The 20,876-nt window shown below is 40.0% G+C and overlaps 2 protein-coding genes across 5 annotated transcripts in view; both read left to right on the forward strand.

Moving 5' to 3' along the window:
- The window catches only part of AKAP7 (A-kinase anchoring protein 7), a 153,042-nt gene extending 143,006 nt beyond the window's left edge, over positions 1-10,036 (forward strand). For 2 of the 4 annotated variants that reach the window (XM_032159071.2, XM_032159061.2), the window contains one exon: positions 8,029-10,036. In XM_032159071.2, the coding sequence (XP_032014962.1) occupies positions 8,029-8,225 (197 nt within the window). In that variant the 3' untranslated portion in view covers positions 8,226-10,036. The remainder of the gene's footprint in view (positions 1-8,028) is intronic. The other 2 variants (XM_032159064.2, XM_058435562.1) reach the window with 2 other exon arrangements.
- A 1,635-nt stretch (positions 10,037-11,671) lies between these two features.
- ARG1 (arginase 1) overlaps positions 11,672-20,876 on the forward strand; it is a 283,819-nt gene continuing 274,614 nt past the window's right edge. Inside the window, exon 1 of the mRNA XM_058435563.1 lies at positions 11,672-11,794. The gene's annotated coding sequence lies outside the window, so the exon portion shown is untranslated. The remainder of the gene's footprint in view (positions 11,795-20,876) is intronic.

The raw sequence follows: 20,876 nt of genomic DNA on the forward strand, positions 1-20,876 counted from the left end.
TTTTTATGTTAGTGGTTACTGTAGGGTTTTAAAGTATACATCTACCTTCAAATAATATTATGCCACTTCATGTTTAACAGAAGAACCTTACAGTTATTTGCATTTTCCCCCTCCCAATCTTTGTGTGCTATTGTTGCCATAACTTTTATTTCTACATATTTTATAATACCCACTTAAAGCAGTTCTTTCTCTTTTAAAGAAATTAAGAATGAGAAAAGTCTTTTATTTTTACTTACATATGTACAGTTTTTGGTTCTCTTTTTGTTTCTGAGTAGATCTAAATTTATCTGTAGTATCATTTTCCTTCTGCCTCACGTTTTTTCTTTGACATTTCTTCTAGTGCTGGTCAGCTGACGATGAATTCATTTAGCATTTGCATGTCTGAAAAAGTCATCCTTCACCCTCATTTTTGAAAGATAATATTTTTGGGTAAAGAATTCTATGTTGCCTTTTCTTTTTTTTTTTTTTTTTTTTTTTGAGACGGAGTCTCGCACCGTCGCCCAGGCTGGAGTGCAGTGGTGCGATCTCAGCTCACCTTTTCTTTTTCTTTTAGTACTTTAAAATGTTGCACTGTTGTCTTTTCTTCTGCATTGTTTCTGATGAGTAAATCTGCTGTCATTCTTGTCTTTGTTTCTCTGTATATAATGCGTCTTTTTTCTTTGGCTGTTTTAAGATTTTCTTTTAATACTGGTTTTCAGAAATTTGATCATGATATTCCTTGGTGTGATTTTCTTCACATTTCTTATACTTCACATTTCTTCTCAAGAATCACATTTCTTGGGATTCTTTGAGCTTCTCAATTTGAGGGTATGTAGTTTTTGTGGAATTTAAAACATTTTTGGCCATTATTTCTGCACTCGTTTTCTGCACTCCCCCTCTTTCCTTATCTTCCTTCCCTAATTAAATTGGTGCCATGGTTTAGTATTCCTATTTAACTCTTGTTGTAATATGTACCTCACTTTCCTACTGCATCTACCATGGTTCATATCCTCATTGTTTCTCTTTTTGTCTGTTGCAAAACCTCCCTGTATTGTTTTTAGAGATGTGGTCTCACTATGTTGCCCAGACTGGACTTGAACTCATGGGCTCAAGCAATCCTCCTGCCTCAGCCTCCTGAGTAGCTGGGACTACAGGTGCATGCCACTGCACCAGCTCTCTGCCTGTATATTTGCCCCTCTTCAGTCCACAGCATGGTACATAGATCCCTTTATCCCCACCTGTTTTCTAGCTTTCTTTCCCCTTAAGCCATCCTCACCTCACCCATGACTCTCTGAACTCTTTATCCTGGCAATATGGAGTACTTCCAGTACACCAATGCATCATGCTTTCTCATGCTTCTGTGCACATGCACATGCCTTTCTTATGTCTGGAAACCTCCCTGCCCCTCCATCATCCCTGTCTCCATGCCTGGAAACTCTTATTCATTGAGCTGAAATACCTCTCCTTTAAAACTTACCTTTTTATCCCATCCCAACTTCACTAGACCTTGAATGTATTCTGTTATAGCACTTAATCTATTGTTTTGCAATCATCATTGCAATTAACTAGGTCATCCTCCTAGACTGACTTGTGTGTGGTCAGAGACTGTATCTTATTCATTTTTACATACTTAGTAGTGGTGCATAATAGGTGCTTACTAAAGTGTTGATTGAATAAACAAATAATTGGCATTTAGCAGGTATTGGGCATATTATTTTTAAAATAAGTTGAACTCAGATTTAATCATAACCTACATTTTAGCATGCGATGTTTCAGGCACCATTTTAGGCACTTCTCATGCATTATCTTTAATCCTTATAACATCAATGTAATGTATATATTGTCATCCCCATGATACCCCAACTTTGGTTTAGAGAGGTCGCAGACAAGGTTGTGCAGATAGAAAATGCCAAAATTTGACTTCAAACTTGAATGTATATTTTGCTTCTCTCTCCTTGCACACACATTAGGAGTTCGGTCATATCACCATCAGTATTTTCTAAGATTTCCAGTAAGAAATGACAGCTATCTGCAGAAATTGTATAGACAGCAGTGAGAATCATTATATAGAGTCAGAGAACTGATGTCACAGACCGACAGAGAAAAGTCTCTATGGGGCTGTTCTGGGATATCAGGAAAGGGGAAGCAGGAGGGTTCTTAGGTGGGCTGCATGGCCTACAAACATCCATTGCATGTCTGCCGCCATCTTTGATGTGACCATATGAGGAGCCAAGTCATAGGGCTCATCCTGAACCATGTGGTTTGGGGATTCCTACAAGGATGTGTGGATCAGGGGGCTGGCTTCAGACAGCATCTTGGGGAACAGCGGAAAGAAATGAAGCTTCCAAATGTGCCAGCACTTGCTGTGTTTACAAAAGGCCTGAAGGGTTCATAACGCTTTGTCATTATGACACTTTGGCTGAGGCTGGAATCACCACCCCTGCCCACTCAGACTGCAGGCCAAATGCCTGTTGAGACTCTGTCTCCCCCTTGTTTCTTCTCTCAAGGCTCCTCTTGATTTTCAGTTTAGCTGCATTCCACCCCTACCATCCCCAGTGTAAAAATGATGAGGGTGGAGTTGGGTGGAGGGACATACAGTGTAGTGGTCTCCAAAACCCCTGTGGGGATGTCCTTTTGTACATACAGCAACATCATTTTCCTATTTCTTCTGTGCTACTGAATCTAGAATAAACCTTACAAAGGCGTGGTTCCTTCCCTTTTGAAATTTACATTATAGAAAATGTTTTAAAAGACGGTTTTAGTCTTTTAATTATAAAATTTTCTGGTGTGTATGTGTTGGGGCTGAGTTTTGGTTTTTGGCAAGAGGAGGGGAGCTGTATTTGCAGGAACTCTGTTTCCTGGGGTACTGCAGCTAATACTTTTGGCAGATAAGGGTCCCAGGACAGTGTCAGTTTAAATGTGCACTTGAGGATGATTCCTGACCTGTCCTTCCTCACAGATCAGTTGCAGGTAGTGTGCAAGGCAGCCGAGTATGCCATCCTAACTTTTTGAATAGCCTACAGATCTATATTTAGTGCTTCTTTTTAGTTAGATGGACAAAAGAAAAGGTAAGCTCAGTTAAAAAAAAAAAAATCCACTTCTAAGGAAGACACCCTTATGCACCGGGAACAGGAAGTTCCAGTGAAGGGGAGGATGCTTAGGAAGCTTTTGTTCAGATACCAAACGAGGTTTTTGATATTTAGAATGTAAGCAAGTGAGAACTTTTAATGTTTTCATGTTTAGTGTTTGAATGCGATTATTTTAACATGGTTGCACTGTATCTTAAATTGTATTGTAATGAAGATTTTTCTTTTCCAAAAATTTTTTCCAAAAAATTAGCCTGATTTGTTATTTTCAGGACAAATAGGCACCTAGATATTGGCAATGGGCAGGGTGTGGTGATGGTTTCTGGAGCCCTTCATGTGACATCAGTTAAGGTGTTGTTGGGTCAACTCACACTTAAGACCAGCTGAAGCACATTAATGTTGACCTTCAGTTTTCCCAGTAGGTGTAAAATATTTTTGCTACCACAAAGGAGTCATTTATTTTCTTTTCAATAACCACAGATATAAATTTTATCCCTGTACTGATTTGGTAGCAGAGATCTTGGGTTAATATAAACAAAACAGAATCATAGGTACAAACCCTGGATGAATGATGCCACAACTCCTACAGAGAGTGGAATTGCTTACCTGAAGTTGATTGAAAAGTTTCTTAAGTCTGTATTTTTAGGGCCAGTGCTGTGTTTGATGTGCTTAAAAGATTTTTCATGACTTTTCTTTTATATTTTTACTATTCTAAGAAATTGATCAAGGATATTCTGGGGGATTTCTAAAATAACAATGTCAAAGACAAAGGCTTATCTGTCATTTTATTAGGTAGAATATTAATTAACCCTGTAGTCCAGAAAAGAATATTCCTATCAAGAGTGTGTTGCTTACATTGGCAATATTTTTTATATGTACTTCTGTTGGAATATCAAAAGATAGTTTGTGTATGTTGCACCAGCATGTTGAACTGCCATTGTTGAAGGACCTACAGTTAAAATGAGTGTAGCCATTTGTCTGAGAGCTCACTGAGAGACAGATGCTTGTCAGGTAGTTGGCAGAAGAAAAATACAGCATAATTCTAATCTTAAGATCCCTCTTTTTGGTTAAGTTGAATTAAGTCTGCTAGGAGTGGGAACACAAATGAGATCTCATAGGGAGGAAAATGTCTATTTTTTGAATTGCTGCATTATTGCAGGGCTCGGTGATAAGCCTTCCTGTAGACTTATCCCTGGGCTAATGGTCATAGTCTGAGGATACTTTGTGGAAATCATAAAGGGAGGCCAGAGTCCAGGACAGATCTAGAAGATTGGCTTCTAAATTTATTGTTTTGATTGGTTGGTTAGTTATTATAAGTAGCTAATATTTGCCCCATAGGTCAGATATTTTGTCTTACTGACCAGGTTCATCAAGCGAAGTGGAGATAGATTTTTCACATGGATATTTAAATGATTCCAGAATTCTCTGCTCTTGTTTTAAATTTAGTATTACATTTAAATTTCTGGTCATTGGTGTGCTTATAGGAAGATAGAAACATTTTTAAAATGTTGCTATTGGTTTCAAGGACTTCAGTCATCAATTCACTTGACTAACAAATATGTATTGAGCTCTTATTGTGATGAATAATTGGTGTCCTATGTTAGCAGAGGGAGAGGGAACTGAGAAGCCGAGGATGTAATTTCTATACTCAGCACTGTCTTTAGCAGAGCAGATACTGAATCAGTAATGTTGAATAAGTACATTAATAAATAATTCTCATAATTTGTAAAGAAATTAAGAAAAAAACCCAGTGGGATGTTGCTTTGCTCACTGCTTTATATCCTTATAGATCCTCAGTACACAATTGTTGAATGAATGACCAAATGGCCATGTACTATACATGCAGTGAGAGTTATTAGAATCCAGTGGAGGCTCATCAGTTCCAGCTAGGATAGGGTATTAGTCCATTCTTGCACTGCTATAAAGAAATACCTGAAACTGGATAATTTATAAAGAAAAGAGGTTTAGTTGGCTCATGGTTCCACAGGCTGTACAGGAAGCACAGCTGGGGAGGCCTCAGGAAACTTACGATCATGGCAGAAGGTGAAGGGGAAGCAGGCATATCTTACATGGCCAGAGCAGGAGGAAGGGAGAAAAGGGGGGAGGTGCTACACACTTTTAAACAACCAGATCTCATGAGGACTCACTCACTATCATGAGAACAGCAAGTGGGAAACACACCTCCATGATCCAGTTACCTCCCACCAGGTCCTTCCTCCAGCATTGGGGATTACAGTTCCGCAGGAGATGTGGGTGGGGACACAAAGCCACACTATATTAGCTAATCAGGAAAGGTTTCATGGAGCAGATGGGATTCTAATTGCTGAAAGAGAGGGAGGGTCATCTAGAAATTGGGAATGGTGTGGAAGCCTCTGAGGAGATGTTGGGAGCTGACAGCAGAGGTGTGCAGTGGTGGGCAGTCAGCCTGGAAAGGCAAATTTTGGAAAACCTTGGCAGACAGATGTTTCCCTGTAGAATGAAGAGTGACAGATGTTTTAGAAATAATAACTAAAGGTTTTATACCAGGCGCATTGAAGACGGGAGAAATCATGAAGCACAATTGACAAAGCTTGGTAATTAAGGGGGTTAATGAGGGAAAGGAAGGCATCAAAGATGGCCACAATCTTGTTTTGAGCTTGACTGCCTTGAATAATAGTAACAGCATAAACAAAAATAGGACGTCAGCAGGGAAAATTCACTTTTTTTTCTTCTTTTTTGAGACAGAGTCTCACTCTGTCGCCAGGCTGGAGTGCAGTCGCATGATCTCGGCTCACTGTAACCTCTGCCTCCTAGGTTCAAGTGATTCTCCTGCCTCGGCCTCCTGAGTAGCTGGGGCTACAGGTGCATGCCACCACGCCCAGCTAGTTTTTATATTTTTAGTAGAGACAGGGTTTCACCATGTTGGCCAGGATGGTCTCAGTCTCTTGACCTCATGATCCACCTGCCTCAGCCTCACAAAGTGTTGGGATTACAGGCGTGAGCCACCCCACCTGGCCAAAATTAGCTTTTTGTAGGAAGATTCTTGTGTTTAAGATAATAGGGACACTTCACTGTGGACTAGTAGAAATCAGAGAAGCATGGAACATTAGACCCAAAAGGGATTTGGAGGTTTAGCCATTCATTAGACTCAAATTCAACCCTGTCATCTTGCTGATGAGAAAGCTGACTAGATTCAGGAACAGCCCCCAGGGTGCAATGTCTGGCCTTGATACAGAGCACAAGTAGGATGGCAGATGTAGACAGTCATTTACAGTGTTTTGGAGAGTACTTAAAAAGTATTCCTTCATTTGCAGTTGGATTTTTTCCTTTTAAATGGGAAGAGTCATTATACAAACAGTTCCAGGTAATGCATTTGGAGATGTTGTCTATAGAATATAAATACCGTGTTGTAAGGTTGAGATAAAATCCCTAAATATTAGGCAATATATTCATTCATTCTTACTGATAAACAAAAAGTCTTAACTTGCCACCCAAGATGACATTACCAATGAATTTCTTTACTTTAATAGTAAATACATTACCAATGAATTTCTTTAATAGTATTATTTAGTAAGTTCTGTTTAGTTATTACTGAGTTGACATTTACTCAATTCTAAACATATTTTGCACTGCAAATGTTCTATCTTGGACATCTCATCGTGGGTCCGGGGTGCCATATTGCCCATATTTGAGGAGAAGGCAGTTGCTAAGGGTTCCCACTATTAGTGTTTCTAGATGGGTCTTATCCCACCCTCTCTTCTGCTTAGGATGTTGCTAGGAATGATGGGGATGGTTATAAGCGCAATTGGTCTTGATGGGTGTTACATACAAGTAGGGGGCTCTGAAGCAAGGTTGAGGGCCAGTTCTCACCCTTGGCATACCTGCTTCTGTTCTTCAATCCCTATTATATGTGAGTACAGGAAACAGTGTCCATCTTCCAGCTCACACCCTTTGTATCTGCCTGTCCCAGACCCAGAGATGCAAGTGCAACACTCACTGGCTTTGCCTTCTAGAACCCATGGGTAATCTTCCAAAACTGAGCTGATCTTAATGTGCGAGCATCCTGTGACTTCTTTGCTTCCAACCTTGTTCTTTCCTGGGTCCCCAGCTCGATGGGAGTAGATTGAGCACTGAATGGTCACTCTCTTCTTTGTCTCCCTTAACTGGGAAAGGAGCCTCTTAGTTCCTTTTCCCAGTTAAGGGAGACAAGAAAGAGAGTGACTGGGAAATGTGTAGCATGAGAATAGTTGGGAACCAGCTCTTTTAGAGTAAAATGAAAGATGGAATAATTAGACCTGGATCATCACTCTCAGGGAAGTAAAATGACCATCAAATATTTACATCTAGTAATTTACCATCATAATCCTAATTTTTCTTTGAAGAATTTCCTATTTCTTAAATTGCAGTGATGGCACTGGGATTAAAAAAATATTAGTCTTACAAGCTTACTTTAAACCAATTCCTAGTGGTAGTAACTGCCTTTATCTTTATGGCAGCGCTGAGCATTTATTAACAACCAACCTATAGGCCAAGCATTTTTAAATTAGTGATCTTAAGTAATGAGATGCTAGGGAAATCTTGACGACCTGATATTTGATATTCGAGAATGAGAAGCAGACATAGGCCTACTTAGTGAATTCACATGTCTGAGACTCCACGTGGTGGGGACATGGACGTTAGTAGTAGTAATTAGCCTTGGATGAGAGAAGAACAGAAATTCACATATAAATGGGAAACATCCGGCATTGGTAGGTAGAGCTTGTCTAGATTGGGACTAATGAACTGCTTTTCAATCTGAAGGCTTCAGGAATAGACAGGCTCAGGCTTCCGCAAATACCAAATGAAAAGCCAACCCACTGTTCTTGAATTTATAGATCCAATTTACAGTTGGTCTTTTTAACTAATGGAACTAGCCGGCCCCTGCATGCCAAGTTTCTATGGCAATGTGATCTCAGTGACCTCTCTTCTCTATTGTGGAATGTAGGTGAAAAGAACGGAGGGGAGCCCGATGACGCTGAACTAGTAAGGCTCAGTAAGAGGCTGGTGGAGAACGCGGTGCTCAAGGCTGTCCAGCAGTATCTGGAGGAAACACAGAATAAAAACAAGCCAGGGGAGGGGAGCTCTGTGAAAACCGAAGCAGCTGATCAGAATGGCAATGACAATGAGAACAACAGGAAATGAGGCCGGAACGCAGGCCCCCATGTCTCTGTGCAAAGCCTCCCTGCTCCCCTCTGCTGAGGCTAGGGACTGACTTGCAGCGTGCTGTTTAAGTTTCTCTGGTTCAATCTGTGAAGATTGCCTAATGCTTTCATGAACGATGTGTTCGCATTTCTGAAACACGACAGAAGAAAAACGGAGTGCTGGGACTGGCAGAGGAAATTAGTTGATGAAAGAAGAATGGCCCAAGTTTCATTTGCCCTCAGCCATGCACAAGGGAAAGGGAACTTTGGGTTATGCCTCCTGGACACAAATTAAAGGCCGAGAAAGAGGCCTTGCCATCAGTGGAATACTGCCATTTATATTGCTTAGCAGGGCATTTGACTACTTTATCTGAGGCCAGAACTCTCACACACAGCTATCAAGTGCTAAGTTTAAAATAATCACTGTTGAAATTGTCATCTGTACAATTAGTCCATAATGTTTCATGTTTGTCCTAAGTGTGCTGTTGCTATGCAGTGATCTTTATTTATAGTAAATTATGTTTCATGTAAATGATATATTTTTGGTGAAATGCAACCTTTTCTATAAAATGTGGGTAACATTTTAAAGTTTTTTTAAAATCCTATTTTGATAAGTCAGTATGCCATATTTAATGAAATGTATTATATAATTTTTTTTTCTTAGGCAAGAAACCTATTGGAATTCGTGACTTAATTAATGAAGCTTTGCATCGAGAAACGATGGGTCTGAAGTCCAAAGTGAAACAGATAAAGGAACTTTTATTAAAGCCTGAGACTCAGGCCAAAATTAGGAGGGAGCTTTTTGAAGAAAGACTTATTAACAACAATAATTCAGCAAATGACGTTGATGTCAGCACAACTTTGACATAAGCTCTGCATTGTGATTGTGACAACATAGCTTATGAAATCTTTTCAGCTTGTTAAGTAGCTCTTTGGTAAACACCAAAGAAGTTTCTGATAGTGTCTGCACAACAGCAAACCAACATTTGGTGAGGAATTAGCAATTTCTTGCCAAAGAAAACTGATTCTGCCCAATTATTTTTTGAGCTACACTTGTGTTTTAGAATGTCTGTTTCTGTAATATTGAGAGTTATTTTATAGAAATGATTTCTTAATTAGCTGTTGTGAGATATTCCTCCGGTCCTTGCAGAAAAAAACATACAGACTGTGAACAAATCTTTCACAAATAGAATAAAACAGAGCCAACAACAGTATTTTAAGGGTCACTTGCCGCCTGTTGACATGATTGTTGCTAAATCAAAAGAAGCATTGTCCAGGTGTGTCTACATCTAGTGTTACTTTTAATGAGAATTTGAATGTTTATTGAACAATAGTACTTGAATGAACATTTATAAATGTAATTATTGCGATCACTGGTTAAGAATGTTTTATATATCCTTATAATATTTTTCACTGATCAAAAGGTGGTTCTGCTTTTTCATTTCTTAAGGAATACATGTTTGGGATTTTTATTTTTTACATGTCCGAAGATAAGCTCCAGGTCTTATCGTATCCCTTGTCATCTGAACTTGTTTGCACTGCGTCCGTTTGAAAGAGCATTCTTGAAAAACTTCCCCTGGTGTGATGATTGTCGGTAACAACTTTTTCTATAGTCATTGCAAAATTGCTGCTACCAGTAGATCATGATGGAGGGGAAATCACTGGAGATCAAATATGTAAAATCATTTCAAATATAAAATCCAGTTTACTCATGGATTTTAGCTATTTTTTCACTGGGTAAATTATACTACATTTATTTACAAATGAGTTTATGCATTTTCATGGCTCTTAATAAACACATTGTTTTCCCTTGTTGCTTTTCCTCATTTCTTTTTTTCACTCTTGAGAGTAGTTGGATCTATGTTGGCGTAACGAAGTCATAAATCGGAGCTCCGATAGTTTCAGTGTTGCTTCACATTTATGATCCCGTCCTTCATGCTAAGAGAGCACAGTTGTCAAAACACCTTCAACTTTACCCTTTAAAATCATATCAAATCAGTCAGCTTCACAGAGAATTAACAACAGAACCTTAAATTCAAAGAAAATCTAAATAGCATCTTATAAACAGCTAAGAATGGGTCACTGATGTGACATCCTAGTAAAGATGAAAAGTGGAGGTCCATCCAGGTGCAGAATCCTGGGAGCTGTTTGCCATGAAACCCCTTTCAGTGGTAGAGGGCTTGACTGTGAATGGCTTCTTTAAGTAAATCCTTAAGGTAGAAAGCAAAGATAGTTTTGGCCTTGTGTTGTTTTTCAAACAAGGAAACAGACTCCAAATGGTGGCATGCCTTATCCAGGGCCCCACTGCTATCAGGGAACTGGACTTGAACTGTCACCCAGGGCTCTATGTCAATGCCCTGGTGTTATTCTGACCACCCCATAATCTAAGTGAACAGTATTTCTGGAGAGAAGGCACTTCTCAGCATGTATCTACAGATATCCTCTGGGAGCGATTCCCAATCCATCTAGATAATTTGAAAGGCTAAAATAGTATATACTTCTTGCAATCTGGGGTTACATGTCTTACCGTTATTTTAGTTTAAAATCATGATTTTTGTTAAATACTAAGTCCCAGGTTGTGTGCCAGGTGATTTAGGCTCATGATTAAATTTCTTCCCTTCAGTGACCCTATTAGGAAGTAATTAGTACTTTTACAAATTAGGAATCAGGGGCCCTGTGTGGTTAAATAGCCCAAGGTTATAAAGCTAATAAAGGTAAGGCCAAATTTAAACTACGATCTGTTCTAATTCAAAGCCAACACTTTTTCCAAAATGCAGCACTTCTTCTCTCCACCAAGTATGATATATTTGACAAATTAAAAAGTGTAAGAAAAGGAAAGTCACTTTCTTTTGACTAAATCAGCTTCCTTGCAGCCCTGAATTTCTCTGAACTTACATGAGAGTGATCAGCTTACGTGATGGAACTGAAAAACACATCACCCAGATACTTAATATAGGGACTAAGGATTCTAATCCTTACCAATGAAATCTCCATTTAAGAAGGTTTATGAAGAAAATGGAAGGTATAAAATAAAAAATTTTATTTTCCATTTTTAAAAGCGAATAAGACATTAACTTGCAGAACTCTATGTTTGGGATCTAAAATGTTCCAAGTGACTTTATTCCCATTCGTCAGTCACAGAATAAGTGCTCTTTGGGTCACATAGGCAGAGTGAGTTGTCCTGAGTCGGTACTGTATGTTATGTAGCCTTGTCTTGTGACAGGGAAGCTTCATGGTTGGCAGCAGAGTGCTGGCTTGGGCCTTCTAGACTGTGTCTTCTAGACTTGGGTCCACCACTGACATGTGATCTTGACCAAACCAATTCACTTTTCTGAGCCTCACTGCCCAATCTGGAATTGGAAAGAGTTTGGCCGAGTGATTTTCAAGGATCCTAGGACAGTGCTCTTTGTGACCACACCATGATGCTACTCATGCAGACACCGCTGTCTCAGTTAGCTACTGCTGTGTGAGGACTTGAAGGGGCCACGGTGTTCCATCTGTTGGCAGGAAGAGCTTAGAGTTCTAGAAGACTTTACACTCTGTTTGACTTGTGTTGGTTGTCAGCTTCGGGTAGGGAAGCCCCAGTGGCACATATTCATGTTTATCAACAAATGCCAACATTTTTGAGGATCAGTCACTGGAAAAATAATGTGTCCTACATGCATTAGGAATGTCAAAAAGTAATATTTTCAACAGCAGGACAAAATTCTGTCAGCTTTGAACTTGGTCCCATTTATAAAATGTTAGATTATTATTGTATTAGTCTACTTCTCAGCATAGAAGTATTTATTTTTATAGGCCTTCGAGATATACTAGATTTATATTCAATAAATTTTAATTTTTTTAAGATTAATAATTTTTAGAGACATAAAATCTTAATTTTAAGATTAATAATTTTAAGATTCAAATTATTCATTCCAAAACCCCAAATGTGTTACCTTCCAGTCATCCTAGCAGCCAGGCACTCCCATAAGGAGGTAATTAAAGCAGTTTGACTTCATGTTCTGGACATTATTTCAGGCATGTGACCAAACAGATGTGTTTGCTTCTCTGCATTCAATCACAGATGCAGACCATCTATCATATCATGTAACAAATTAGGAATTTATTTCATTATACAATCAAGATAGTGATTTATTTCATTATACAAGCTATAGATTTTATGCTATAAAAACTTTTAGTATCTCCACACATAAATTGATGAATAGATCACCTTTCGTCATCCCTTATTTTCAACACTTTCAAATCTCACCTATAATAATTTTAACTTTAAACAAATTGTAGATACAACCCTAAATTCCAGTTTTCCTAGGTAGATAGACTTCATATAAAAATAAATAAACTTGGTGTACTTTAAGAAATAGTTTTTAGGTCCCTATATGAATTTGATAGCAGCACAGATGCTAATGAGACAAGTCCCTAGATTATTTCATTCACAGTGAAAATGAATATTAAAGCAGTTCACTTAGAGTCAGTGAATTTAAAATTGTGATGTTAACTACGGCACTTCATTTCTGCATCACGGTTTTGAGGATAAAGGCTTATTTATAAGGTAATTTGAGAGCTTCTAAAGAGGAAGGTGCTATTATCATCTCCAAGGTGATATGCTCAAAACTACTTATTTGAATCCATTAAGTGTAACCGATAAAGTTAGGTGATTTGGGATGATTTTAAAATGTAAACTGCAATATTTACTCCTCTGCATATTCCATCATTTAATCATTTATTGGAAGACCATGAAATTCTATTACAGCATCAAAGAAACAATTAAACTAAGAAATTCATTGTTTTCAGTAAATCTATGTTGCTTTCCCTGTAATGGTTCACATTATTTCTGAAAAGTTACTATTCAGTGACACTGCCCTATATATTTACGTGTTACATTCTTTGACTGATTTGAGAAAAGTGACACAGTCCTGCTTGCAGTCCTGCCAACTTTTGGTATATGCCGAAGCAGCTCTTGTTCTTGGGTAAACACAGTAAATTGGTACAATGCTTTATTTATTTATTTTCAGAGACAAGGTCTTGCTCTGTCACCCAGGCTGGAGTGCAGCACTGCAATCAGATCATAACTCACTGCAGCCTCCAACTCCTGACCTCAAGGCATCCTCCTGCGTCAGCCTCCTGAGTAGCTGGAACTAGAGGCACACTACCAAGCCCAGCGAATTTTAAAATTTTTTGTAGAGACAGGGTCTTACTGTTGCCCAAGCTGGCCTTGAACTCTTGGCCTCAAGTGATCCTCCCACCTTGGCCTCCTGAAGTGTTGAGATTACAGGCATGAGCCACCATACCTGGCCTGGTACAGTGCTTTAAATTATTCCTGATACTTCCAGCCCAAAACCACTTGGGCACAATATTGCCATGATAATGTCTTTGAACGAAAGACATTGTCTTCACTGATTTTTTTTTAGCCACATATGTTATCTTACCCATAATTTCAAAAAAATCTTATTTTGAAACCACTAATGTGGGATATATGAAGTTGTAGGAGGTGAGAGGACAAAGAAATTAATCTTACAGCTGGACAGGAATTACAGTGCTGAGGAAAGAAACGAAAATGATACTTATGCACGAATCCAAAGAATATCTGATATGCTAATTGAAGTAGAGAAAATAGAATGAATATGCAACAGTGGGGAGATACTAAGCATATCTTTTCAAGATTCTGGAAGACAAATTTAGAAGCTGTTTTTCCCAGGTCCATGCTCAAGAAGTGTCTTTAGGGAGAGGTAACAAGGGCCTTTGATGATTTGGTGGGCATTTGTCACACTTGGTGACTGCCCAGTATCTTTTGAACTCCTCTCCTATTTTCGTGTAGCTTTTTACCTTGTGAACCTTGCTTCCCCAGGACAGAGGCCCCAGGGTGGAGGCCAAGAACTCACCCTCAGCCTTCCATGTCACTGGGGTTCAGATATGTGACCTGGGCTCCACCAAGCAACAGGGAGACCCTGCATGGAATCAGTTCATCCTGGCAGGGATGGTGGAGAGATAGCTAGCTCTCAGAAGCAGTAGCGGCAAAGGCCCTACCTGGCTGGGGTGTCCCACATCCCACGTATCCCTATTCTGTGTAAGAATTACAAGCTGGTAAAAAAGTAGCACCAGCTGGATTCTCCCAGAGCAGCTGGCAGTGTAAGAAGGCATTGTTCCTACTGCTCTAGCCACTCAGCCTAATTTTCTGGACCTTCCAAGGATTCTGTGAGCTACTGAATATCCTTTAATTAGTTCCCTTTCCATTTAAACTAGCCGAAGTTGGTTCTGTTATTTGCAGCTAAAAATCTTGACTAATAAATGCACTCTCACTAAATCAGTATTTCAACACAAGGCACAACTGGCATTTGGATTGGAGATTTCTTCGTAGTGTGGGATGGTTCTGTGCATAGTAAATTACCAATCCAGACACTAAATGCCAGTAGCAGATTCTTGTTATTGTGACAACAAAATGTGCCCCACACATTTCCCAATCCCCTTCAGACAGGGGTCGCACAACCCCCAGTTGAGGAGTACACTATTAAATAGTGCTCTCCCAGCAGTGTTCAAGAGTTAGTGCTCCTTCCCACCTCCACTATTATCAAGAAGTAATTTAGTCTCGAAGAGCACATGCTCACTGGGGTTCTGTACACACATTATCAGGAACTGGGATAGAAAACAGGAAAATGAAACTACCAACATAGTTTATGTGACATGGATCAAAACACCTAGTTACTGCACTTGGAAAATGACTGAAAGAATCAGTTGTGATGACAGTTATGATGCCATTGTTGCAGGAATTTTCTTGGTTTGTGTGATTCTCTGGGTAGACTTAGATAGTGAAATAGAGAAGATAGCCTCCAAATTTTAAAACAATACGACATGATTAACATGCTGTCACTTAATATAACAGGGCTATTTCTTATTCATTTCATTAAAAAAGGAAGTTAAAATATTTTACATTATATGCTTAAGAGGAAAAGTCTATAATAAATGTACAGTAGTCCCCCCTTATTCATGGGGGTTATGTTCCAAGATCCCCAGTGGCTGCCTGAAACTGTGGATAGTACCAAACCCTATATATACTATGTTTTCTTCTATACATAGGTAAGTTTATTCTATACTTCTAATATATACCTATGATAAAGTTTAATTTATAAATTAGGTACAGTAAGAGATTAACAATAATAATCAAATAGAAAATTGTAATACTACACTATAATACAAGTTATGTGAATGTGGTCTCTCTCTCAGAATATATTGTACTGTGCTCACTTATTTTCAGAACTTAGTTTGTAACTGTGTCCCAAAGAGTTAGAGAAACCAATGACTAGCAGGCCGGGTGTGGTGGCTCACGCCTGTAATCCCAACCCTTTGGGAGGCTGAGGCAGGTGGATCACCTGAGGTCAGGAGTTCGAGACCAGCCTGGCCAACATGGTGAAACTCCGTCTCTACTGAAAATACAAAAATTAGCTGACCATGGTGGTGCTAACCTGTAATCCCAGCTACTCGGGAGGCTGAGGTAGGACAATCACTGGAACCCAGGAGGCAGAGGGTGTAGTAAGCTGAGATCGCACCACTGCACTCCAGCCTGGGCGAAAGAGCAAGACTCCATCTCGGAAAAAAAAAAACAACAAAAAAAACTAGCAACCAATGTCTATCAGAAATTCTTGAGTTTTCATGATGGCAGATAAGAAACAACCTGCTGAAACACTGAAATTTGCTCTGCTTATGAGATAAAAGAACTGGCTGAAATCTGTTTGAACTAAGAGAGTAGACTGGCATTTGTGCAGAATGAGCCTGCTGAAGTCATAGCCTGAATTCCCACTGCATATTTCATACTAACTCCCCCTGAATTTGCACACAGGGCCCATGAAGTGGCATGAAGAGATAACTGAGCATGCCCACGGACTTTCCAGACTTCCCCTTTCCTTCCACCAACCACCTGCTAATCCCGGTATCCTCTCCTTAAACCTTTTCTAATAAAATTACTGCCTTAAGGCCAGCACAGGGAGACAGATTTCAGCTTGACTCCTGTCTCTTTGAGAGTCGATTTTCAATATAAACCTTTCCTTTTCTCAAAAAATCTGGTGTCAGTTTTGACTTCTAGCACACCAGGCAGGGAGCCCCATTTGCTCGATAACAGGTTGACACTGAGTAACTGAAACCAAAGGTAAGGAGGGACTACTGTATTTCAATATAAGAAATATTAGTTATATGTTAGAAATATAGGAGTATTTTAATATAAGAAAAAATGTTAATTTTCCCTGAGAATCATGATAGAAATGTTTTAGACAGAAATGGGAAAGAACTATTCATTTTGGCTGTACTAACACGTGGAAAAAGGTGACTCCTGATTGACATACATGGAAATATACAGAGAAGTTCAAGGGAGCATTCAAATCAAAGCAATGAAGTAAGCAGACGGAAGAGAGTGAGCACATCACATTAAGTACAGATGTGGAGGATTCAAACTTTATCTTAGCACAGAAATCACCAGACTTTAGTGCATTCAGAATGTCTTTTATGCCCATCCTAAATAAATCTTATAGTTAGTTGTTAAGCATAATGAAAATCAGTGAATACTCTAGACCTAACTGCAATAAAAACAATGCACAGTTGTCGCTTGGTATTTTGGGGGGGTTAGTTCCAGGACCTCCCCAGGATACCAAAATATGTGGATGTTCAAGTCCCTGACATAAAATGGTGCAGTATTAGCATAAAACCTATGTTCATCCTCCCAGTATATTTTAAATCACTAGATTACTTATACTACCTAATACAATGTAAAGGCTATAAATGGATATTGTATTGGTCTTTTATTTGTATTAACTTTTCTTGTTTTCCCCCCCCCAACTATTTTTGATCGTTGGTTGGTTGAATCATTCATGTGGAACTCCTGGATTCCGAGGACCAATGGTAAATAGGGATGTTTATGCCTGAGGTAGATTGGATTATTGTTCCCAATTCTTTATCCCTCTGTGTATCCTTTTCCATGTGACTGCCTTTTCCATGTAATTTACAGTTAATCTCACCAAAGGCAGAGCACAGTTAACCCTTGAACAACACAGGCTTGAACTGTGCAGGTCCACTTATACACAAATTTTTTTCGACCAAATGCAGATAAAAAATACAGTCTTCTTGGGATGTGAAACTTGAGTATGCAAGGGCCGACTTGTCCTATATCTGGGTTCAGCAGGGCCAACTGTGGGACTTGAATATGCACAGAATTGGGTATACTCAGATGGTCCTGAAACAAATCCCCCATATATACTAAGGGATAACTATATATTTCTTTGCCCTGTTGATGTTGGGCTTGACCACGTGACTGGCTTTGGCTAATGGGATATTAGTGGACATGAAGCAAGTAAAGATTTGAAATACGGAGACATGTGAAACAGATCTGAATCAGGCCTGCAGCCAGGAGCCAGGCCCTGCCACGTGCATTGTCACTAGCAGACCTGCCCCTGAAGACATGTGAGTGAGAGGGAAATGATGGTTGGTTGTTATGTAGCATTATTGTGGCAAAACTGAGTAGGGCAGGACCTAAAAGTCAAACTGAAACATGACAGTAAATGCGAGCAAAGTTATACTTAAAAAAAAAAAAAAAAAAAGGCCATAGCATCCATTGAGTACATATCATTTTTTGGTCATAAAAATTTAGTATTATATAATTTAGCTTAATATTTTTGTTTTTAAGTAACATATGCTTATATGCATATAAAATGTTAACAGTGGTGATTTCTGAGTGGTAGGATTACAGGTAAGTTTGCTTCCTAATTTATGCACTTTAGGATTTTCAAAATGTCACATAATAAATACTGTTATAAATCAAATTGCAAATGACATTTTCAAAATAAAATGAATATAGCCAGATATTAGACAATTCATTGCATCTCAGCCATAAATACTGCATGAAGACTGCATCACTCAGAAACAGAGTCCACTCATTGCATTTATTTTTCCTATGGGTCAGATACTGGGCTAGGTGCTTAGTATGCAAAAGACCCATCTGTCAGAATGATACATGGCATATTGATATAGATGTATTTATTATTTTCTCTGTAATCTCTGCTTGCCCCATCACTTCTCTAATTTCAAATAAGACCTTGCTTTTGCGAGAGACTAACCAAAATAGAGAGACCAAAGAGGCTGAGTTTCATATATTTTGGTTCTCGAGCTCCCAATGGCCAACTTGTGGTATGATCATCAGTTTGCAATGTAACAAGATGTTGGGATTGGGCTCTGCTTCCACTGAAGCATCGGCAAGCTAGATACAGAACACGGATGTGTGTGTGAGACAGACCCTTTGCCACAGTTACACGAAAGAGGGAGTGACACCCAGACGCCTCAGTGAGGTCAAGAACACAAGAAAGGGGTAAAAGAGAATTTTGTGAGGAGGCTGTATTTGGAGCAAGCTGTGCTTTATACCTTACCTTTTCCATGGTGGGGAGTGTCTGCTAAGAACTGCAAAATTCTCAGCAGGAAGGAATCCATCCAAATCTTCACTAGGGGACTTGCTCAAACTCTGCCATAGCTTCTGGCAGCCTAAGGCTACGTCCCTAAGACAACTCCTTCCCTCCCCCACCTTGAGTTTCCATAGGGAAAAGGCCAAGGCTGTCAAAAGAATTTACTATTTGTTCTAGCCAACACCTGACCATGGGCCCTTGACCTGCCTTTCTTAGCACACTTACTTTTAAAAAGCTTAGAACTGTAAAGCCTTCCTCAGTCCCTTTGAGAAGTATTATAAATCTGCTACAACAGAAGAGCGCCTTTGTCAAGGACCTGAAAGTCATTCGTTTGAAATGTAATCATCAGAAACGATAGGATTTTTGTCTTCCTGTCCCTTTGGGAGGGCAGAAGCCCCAATTCCATAAATGCCAGTTAGCAGACACAGATGGCCTAACACATTTATTTTGAATTAACTCTCTTTCTGGCTTTTTGTATTTTTCACTGCCCTAACTCCACTGAAGGCCCTGCCTGTTCCCCTCCCTACTTCCTCACTCTCTATTTAAAACGCCCAGGCACTTCTGTGTAAAGTGAAACGGAGCTCAGCTCTTTCCTGAATAAAACCTGTGGAGGGGAAAGGAAACGTCTTTTCTTCCCATCACTAGGCTCAAGGCTTAGGCATCTGTAACAAAAGACAGCCTAACAAGAGAAAAGCATACAAATGTATTCAGTGTAAGTTTTACATGACATAGGAGCCTTCAGAAATGAAGAGCCAAAGAAACAGGGAAACCTGTGTATTTTTATGTTAGATTTGATGGAGACCTGGAACACTGAGGAAAAATATGATTGGACAAAAAAGGTCTGATGGAATAGTGATTAGCTGGAGGACACTTAGCAAGGCCTGCGTGTTCAGATTCTTCCTGTGTCCCTATTTCTTCAGAGACAAGGACAGTTTTTTCTAGGATGGGGAAGATACGTCTCCAGCGAGGATCTCATGACCTACTTCAGAGGAAGTTCAGAAGAATTCTTTCATGCCCGCTTCGGGGGAGAAGCATGGGAGAAGGTCACAAAGTCTCCTTTACTGCAGTTTTCTCAAATGTCAAAGCACTACCTTTTGGGATAGTATGCCCCGAAGCCCATCACCTGCTTTTCCCACTTTCATCAGTGCCAAGCCTTGCTTATCTCTGATAAGCACCTCCTCCTCACCTCGAGCTTCATGGATGGAGGCTTTAAGGACCACACGGAGAACCTGGGACTGTATTTCCTGTGGTTAAGGATGCAGAGGACTGATGCCTGAGGCCTGGGAGACAGCCAAGGGGAATGGTGGTGGCTGCACCCCCACCTGTGGATCTAGGGGGATTGAAAATCTGGCCTCGGGCCTGCGTGGATGCTACTGCATGGGGCCCTGCCCACAGCGCAGAGTGGACAACTCTCCCTCGTCGGGGGGAGGGGAGGCTGACTTGCAGGGGCATGGCCGAGGCCTGAGAAGTTCTCACCCAGAAGAGTGGGAGGCCTGAGGAGGTACTGCACAGGCCCCTAGTAGCAGAGCCGTATCCTCTGGGGTCAAGTGTGTGAAAGGAAAATCAAAACTTGGGTCCCCAATTCGCTCTGCCAAAAGGAAAAACAATTAAGCAGAAAGCTGAGTCATGCAAAAAGCTGTCTTTCCTTTTGTTTCCAAACAGACAGCTGCAGATAAAAGGTTAAATATCTCCACAGGTAACAGGTTCACCTTATCTTATGTAAAGTGCCGATTTACTGAGCATGAGAAAAATACATAACTTTATTTATTTATTTATTTTTTTGAGATGGAGTCTCGCTGTGTCGCCCAGGCTGGAGTGCAGTGGCAGGATCTTGGCTTACTGCAACCTCCACCTCCTGGGGTCAAGTGATTCTCCTGCCTCAGCCTCCCGAGTAGCTGAGATTACAGGAGCACGTCACGACGCCAGGCTAATTTTTGTATTTTTAGTAGAGACGGGGGTTTCACCATGTTGGCCAGGCTAGCCTTGAACTCCTAGACCTCAGGTGATCCGCCTGCCTCGGCCTCCCAAAGTGCTGGGATTACAGGTGTGAGCCACTGTGGCCGGCCGACAAGTACGCAATTGACTCTTCCCCTACCTGCTCCCTTTCCCTTGCAACACGTGGATTGAGTCACATGACCACACCTTCCCTCTTTCTGCTGCAGCCGGCTTTTCTCCTTTAAATACTGAAGCCCTCAAAATCGTCTTTGGAGAAAGAC

This window comes from Hylobates moloch, unplaced genomic scaffold (assembly GCF_009828535.3).
Source record: "Hylobates moloch isolate HMO894 unplaced genomic scaffold, HMol_V3 SCAFFOLD_2, whole genome shotgun sequence".
NCBI classification, from domain to species: Eukaryota; Metazoa; Chordata; class Mammalia; order Primates; family Hylobatidae; genus Hylobates; species Hylobates moloch.